The sequence below is a fragment of the Pseudopodoces humilis genome, chromosome 18 (assembly GCF_049639895.1).
Source record: "Pseudopodoces humilis isolate 2021_Gansu_Grassland_sample_001 chromosome 18, ASM4963989v1, whole genome shotgun sequence".
Lineage (NCBI taxonomy): Eukaryota > Metazoa > Chordata > Aves > Passeriformes > Paridae > Pseudopodoces > Pseudopodoces humilis.
The window spans coordinates 13,020,348-13,026,617 of NC_142217.1; the positions used below are offsets into that span (position 1 = coordinate 13,020,348).

Below are 6,270 nucleotides of genomic sequence, written 5' to 3' on the forward strand. Positions count from 1 at the left end.
ACCTGGTTTTTCATAATATATCATAGTGTTGGGGAAGGGACAGGTTATGCACAGACATGACAGATGTGACCAGGCTGAATCTCACCAGTGCACATAGTCCTTTGGAGCTAGTTTGCTGATAGATGGAACAACTGTGTGCAGCCACCAGACAGCATCACGTTGGATAGCAGCAATTTGGTTCTGGAAAGAGCGCAGCACTTCCAGGTCTGAAAAACAGTCAGGTCACAAAATACACACATGAGCCCCATCAGAAAAGTGGTGGTTTCAAGACAGTAACCAGGATTCTGAGGCATCAGCAGTAAATCATAGAATCACAGAATGGTTTGGGTTGGAAGGAACCTTAAACATAATCTTGTTCCAATTCCTGCACCACAGGCAGGGATATCTTCCACTAGAGAAGGGGAACCAGAGGAGTATATGAGAAAGACTTGATCCCCCCAGCTCTGACAGCACATGTTCTTTACTTTCTGAGACATGATGCAGTAAAACCCCCAACATATGGCACAAGGCACAGATGGATTAGTTTTATGAGCAGGCATGTGGGCAGTGATGTCAGTGCCACACCAAAGGCCTGTCCTCCCAGCCCCTTAATCCTTACAGCTACCCCTTCAGGTCTGAGGCCCCTCCACCCAAAGCTCCCTTTCCCCAGTCTCTCAGCCACTGCTTCCAGAGATACAAGAAGCACCTGGCCATGAACATGCCACATTTCCTTGATCTGTCAGTCCCAGGATGACAGCAGGCTCCCAACCCTAGCTGGTGTTCTCCCAGCATCAGGGACAGATATCTACCAACATGCCCATCCTCAGAGAGAAACCAGGTTCTTCTGCTTACTCTTTTTCTCTCCTTTGTCCCAAGCAATTCCTGCCTCCTTCACCTGGGCTGTGATACCAAGCATCATGGAGACAGCTAGCAGGTCAGTTATGTGGATGACAAACCGCTCCTTAAAATAGAAAAAAAAAAAAAAAAGAGTTGAATAGCAACACCCAGAGCTGCCTTCTGGAAGTGTTTTGTCATCAAAAATTATGAACATGGATGTGTGGAAATAAGATATGGGAGTGCTGCTATGAGACACACAAATAGTGACTCACTCAGACACCAAACAGCAAAAGAAAGAGTGGCCAGGAAAGCAGACACAGAAGAGCTCAGTGTGTCACTGACACATCCAGCAGCACAAGGGTCAAAAATGGTACCTTGAATTCCATCTCTGCATACAGGGCCTCCTTCCGTTCCTGCATGAGACCCAGACAGAAGGCCTGGAAGTTGATCTCGTGTTTTGTCTGTTTGATGATCTCTCTCAGCAGAGCCCGTGAAGCTCGCAGGTAATCGTCCTTGGTGGTCAACAGGTCCTGGAACACCATTGCCAGGTACTGGGGCCACACAGAGAGAAAACTTTCAGTGCACTGTAATGGCTCTGCATCCACAAAATGAAGAGACACAAAGAAACCATGCTGGAGGTATCCAGTCCTTCAGACCCCTGGGGAGCTGCAATAATGTTTCTCTCGTGAAACTGCATTATCACCCAGAATGTGGGAGCTAGAAAATGCACACTTATGTTTATTCCTATCAAGAATAATTATGTAATTTCAAAATAGCATGATACAGATCAAACAGCTGTCTGTGAAAAGATTCATCTGAGCCTCAAAACAATCTGCCAGGTGGGGTTCTGGGGTTACTGTCAGTCATCCAGCACCTACCTTGGGAGCTTGCTCTGAGCTGTGCTGAAGCACAGTATACAGGATCTGCATGTTGTTGGGATTTCTTGCATTTGATAGTTCATTGAAAATCACAAACTTAATGGTGGTTCCCAGGTTATCCCTGTGTGCATTCAGCAGCTCTCTGCAAGGGAAGACCAGGGATACCTGAACTGACATTTCATGGCAGCTGGACACGTTCTTTTCATTTCCCCTTGAAGTATTTGGCACACAAAAGTGAAAAGAATGGAACAGCACATATCGTAGGACAGTATCAAAGGACTACTGGAAGATTTCTAGGACAATGAAATTTATTTAAATGAACACAAGACACTCCATGCCCCAAGGTGGTGTTTAAAACCACTGTGCAGAGACATTGAGATTGTCAAGTCCCTGGGCACGTCTCCCACAGTGCTTTCTCTTCCTGTCACAGACCCAGTCACTCACCTGACACACAGCATGTAGTGGTTGAGAAGGACTTTCGGCTTGAGACGAATTTTGATCAGGTTGGAGATAACTTCCATGTCCTCTGAGCTGTGGGTGTTACAGTTCATACAGACTGACATCAGCAAGTCCTGAGCTGGTTTGGTCAGCTGCAGAAAAAGAGCAGAAAGACTCCAGCCACTCGCCATTACAGACCAGAAACGTAACTGGCTTACAGTATGCAGCTGTCCTGGCTGGATTCCAGACCAGGGTTGTGCTTCAACAGCTTCTCTCCTTACCTTTGGATTCTGCAGCCACATCTCCAGCCTCTGCACAGCCATCTGACGCACCTCTTTGTAGCCACAGGTGGCTGTCAGCAGCCGGAGGAGGTTCCTGGAGACATTGTCCATGGGCTGGCGCCGGTTCAGCTGGTCCCGAAGCATGTCTAGGACATATTCCTCCACACTCTCTGCAAGGTCTTCATACCTGGGCCACACAAATTTGAACTTTACTCATTTCCACAAAAGCCAGTCCAGAGATAAGCACTCTTTCTTGTTTGTGGTATGACTTGAAAACCAAGAAAATCCACTCTTTCCTTCTGGAACCAGTTTTATCTGACGTTCAACATCCCCCAGCAGGTGCCACAGGAGCACAGAGAAGGAGCTTCATGCCACAGCTCTACAGGGTAGGTGAGCACAGACACATCTACTGACACATCTGCCACACAGCTGTGTAAAGAGAGGAAGAGGCACTGTACCTGGGCATGAGCTGGCCCGCCTGCTCTGGGCTCATTTTCTCCTCTGCAATCAGCAGCTCACTCTGGCTGTCCTCCTCCTCTGTCATGGAAGGGTGTGGGCTACTCCCTAAGAGACACCAGGACACAGTACACTGCATTAGACAATTCCTCTCTCTACAGATCAATCACTTGTGCTCTGGTTTGCTCCGTTTCTTTCAGGGATCCCTTTCAGCACAACTAAAGCCTCTCACACCGCATCCCATACAGGCCCATTTTTCACTACCCTCAAATATCCCCTGGACATGAAAGAGCCTCAGAAAGAAGAAAAACAATGCCTGATACTCAAAGCCTGGCCTATGTGACTCCATCCAGTACCAAACTATTATCACAAGTCAATTAACAGTGCAGGCTCCATCCTCTCCCTAAACCTTTGTTCCTGGTTCCCAAACATCTTACCAGCACTAAGGTCCCCTCCACTACGTCCAACTTCTCCATGCAAGAGCATGGTCTTAGGAGGCATCTTTGTGTTAAAAGCTGTCTGGATGTTATCCACAAATGTCTTGCAGTGAGGGCTGTCCACCCAGATGCGTTCCCCAAGGGAGTCCTCAATGTACACCTGCAACAGGGAGCATAATCTATTTTCATGGGGTTAATCAAAGGAGTATTTGTGAGTCTTTTATGGATTTCCAAAATACAGAGTAAGAAACTAGCATAACCAGTGCATGGATGAAAACCAGATCATACAAGAGCAAAAATACACACCATCACATTCCAAGCTCTACCGGGAACCTTCTCAAAAAACGCTTTACAACAACTTCTACCATCAAAATATAGAAGCTGGTCAGCTCAGCCTTTTTAAGTTAATGGACTGCTTTAATCCCTACATACCAAATAGAAAGCGAGGAGTCTCTGCAACACTTACATCAATACAGACTCTCAAAGACATCTCAGAAAAGAGCAGAGATAAGGCAACAAAAGGCAATGGAGGCTACATTCCAGAAACCCATGGAGATTTTTCTTTAAAAGGATGGGCCCAGACTCCAATTTCTGTCTCCTCCAGCTGCATTCCCACAGTGGGCAAGAGGACACTAGTCCTCCCCTTCCCTACAGCTGTAATAAATCTTATGCTGCTCTCCTACTCCAACACATCCACATTTCCCAGCCCAGTCTGCCCACTACTGCCTCAGTCCAGCAGAAGCCCCCTCAGTTCACCAACCTTGACAAAGATCTCTGGCCAGTTCTCATCCTCTTCATAAGCTGCCATGAGAAGGTTGCATGCCAAGACAGACACAAGACTATTCCCTTTGGCTTTGAAATTGATGGAGGCATCTCTTTGGAGTAGGCTGCACAGTGCCTGGAATAACATCCACAAAAAAATAATAAACAAGTCATCTATTGGGAAAGCACACAGAGAAGCTGCAGAAAGAGAAATACAAATTGCAGCAGCTTGCCACAGAGTTCTGGTATTTACAAAGGCATGCAGATCACACTCTGGCAGGGGAGAAAGAGCAACTCTGCTCACAATTTGACAAGAATGATCTGTCAGTAACTTGACAATTCCTCACCTCGATAACTCCTTCGGTGGCAAATATGTTTGGTTTGATTTTTGCCAGGTACATAAGGCTCAGGTACAGAGTGGTGTCAGGTTTGGCTCTGTTCATCTTCAGCTGCTTCACAGCTCCACACAGCACCCCCTCAATGCGGTCATCGTTGCCTTCTGCCTCTGCTGCCTCAATCTCATCCAACAGCACTGTGGGGATGACTACAACCACCAACACACAGGCATCAGCATTTACCCTCTTACCAAATAACCACCCTGAGGTGCTTCAGGACCAATCACAAGGGACAGCAAAGAACAAACCAGCTCACTTTTAGCCCCTGTGACAGCTTTTCCCCTACTGAATTGCCATTACAAGCTCTGTTTCGAAACTGACAGTGCCCCTTCACTGTTTTGCCATGTTAGTACACTCCTCTACAAATGTATCCAACATCAGAAACTGAATGACAATTCAAAAGGCAACATTCAGACCCAGAGTTTGCTAAAGAACTATGTGAATAAAATACCACAATCCAGACTTTGAGATTTCCTCAAGGGAGTATTTCACATAGGGCTACTAAACAGCTGTCAGACAGAATGAACAGAATCCAATGCCAACGAAAGAGAAAACCTTTACTTCAGCTCTGTACCCAGGGATGGAAACCCTCGAGGACAGCACATAATTACTGTGTGGGCTTCAAGAAAGACTCCTGGGATGAGACTCCAGAGAAAAAAGTTATCCCGAGGCTTTCGTGTGGCGGCAGGAGCGCAGCGAGGCCTCACCTTCGATGGGGATGACAGACGGCTCCTTGATGGAGGGCGAGATGGCTCTCTTCTCCGCCACTGCCGCCTCTGCCAGGCGTCCCAGGGCGCTGAGGGGCGGCGTGGAGGAGAGCTTGGGGCGCTTGGCCAGCCCGGGCAGCCCCGCCGGGCCCGCCAAGGCGGCGGCCGAGTCCCGCTTGCGCTCCGAGGGCAGCCCGGGCGGTGCCGGCTTCAGCAGCGTGACGGCGGCCTTGCCCTCGCCGCTCTGCCCCTTGGAGCCCAGCGCGATGAAGTCTCCGGGCGGCGGGTGGGCTGCGAGGGGAGACACAGCGACAGTGAGCGACGGTGAGAGACGGTGAGAGACAGTGAGAGACAGTGAGAGACAGCGGCCGCAGCCCCCCGCCCGGCCGGCCCCGCGGGACTCACCGGAGGGCTTGGGCACGGCGCTGGGCCGCCGCACGGCCGCCGCCTTCGGCCGGTTCATGGCGCCGCCGAGCACCGGCCCAGGGACGGACCGAGCGACACTGGGCACCGACGGACAGACACCGGGCACGGACAGCAGGGACCGACCGACGGCCGCGGCCACACGGAAGCGGAACCGCCGCCACAGCGGCACCCCCGGCCCGGCCCGCCGGGCAGCGCCGTCTGGCGGGCGGGAGGCGGAACTGCAGCCCCGGGGATCGGGGGCGCGGGGGAGGTCAGAGCGGGATTGCTGCGAGGTGCGGGGTATGTCAACATCTCGAGAAAGGGGGTTCTTGGAGGTTTCACCCGTCTCTTCTCCCAGGAAACTAGCAGCAGGACAAGAGGACATGGTCTCAAGCAGCACCAGGGGATGTTAAATCAGACGTCAGGAGGAATTTCCTCACGGAAAAGGGTATTACATATTGTAATGGGCAGCCCAGGGTGGTTGATGGTGGTCCCTGGAGGTGTTCAAGATATGACTGGATGTGGCACTCAGTGTCATGGTGTATTTGAAAAAGTGATTACTTGATCTTGGAGGTCTTTTCTAGCCAAAATGATTCTGTGACTGGGGGATCTGGGATCAAAGAGGGGAATTAGGGAGCTGGGAATGGATGCTGGAGTCAGAGCTGAAGTTGGGGAGCTGAAAGTAGTGACTGAAA

The 6,270-nt window shown here is 50.1% G+C and overlaps 1 protein-coding gene across 3 annotated transcripts in view; it reads right to left on the minus strand.

The window, feature by feature from the left end:
- The window catches only part of INTS1 (integrator complex subunit 1), a 28,047-nt gene extending 22,332 nt beyond the window's left edge, over nt 1-5,715 (minus strand). For 2 of the 3 annotated variants that reach the window (XM_014252412.2, XM_088064009.1), the window contains exons 1-12: nt 5,576-5,714; nt 5,171-5,461; nt 4,416-4,612; nt 4,067-4,204; nt 3,307-3,466; nt 2,872-2,977; nt 2,414-2,600; nt 2,139-2,284; nt 1,695-1,836; nt 1,191-1,367; nt 832-940; nt 86-206 (exon numbers count right to left, since the gene is read on the minus strand). In XM_014252412.2, coding sequence (XP_014107887.2) covers nt 86-206; nt 832-940; nt 1,191-1,367; nt 1,695-1,836; nt 2,139-2,284; nt 2,414-2,600; nt 2,872-2,977; nt 3,307-3,466; nt 4,067-4,204; nt 4,416-4,612; nt 5,171-5,461; nt 5,576-5,633 — 1,832 coding nt within the window. In that variant the 5' untranslated portion in view covers nt 5,634-5,714. Of the gene's footprint in view, nt 1-85; nt 207-831; nt 941-1,190; nt 1,368-1,694; nt 1,837-2,138; nt 2,285-2,413; nt 2,601-2,871; nt 2,978-3,306; nt 3,467-4,066; nt 4,205-4,415; nt 4,613-5,170; nt 5,462-5,575 lie in introns of all 3 variants that reach the window. The other variant, XM_088064010.1, reaches the window with a different exon arrangement.
- Nucleotides 5,716-6,270: the final 555 nt, after the last annotated feature.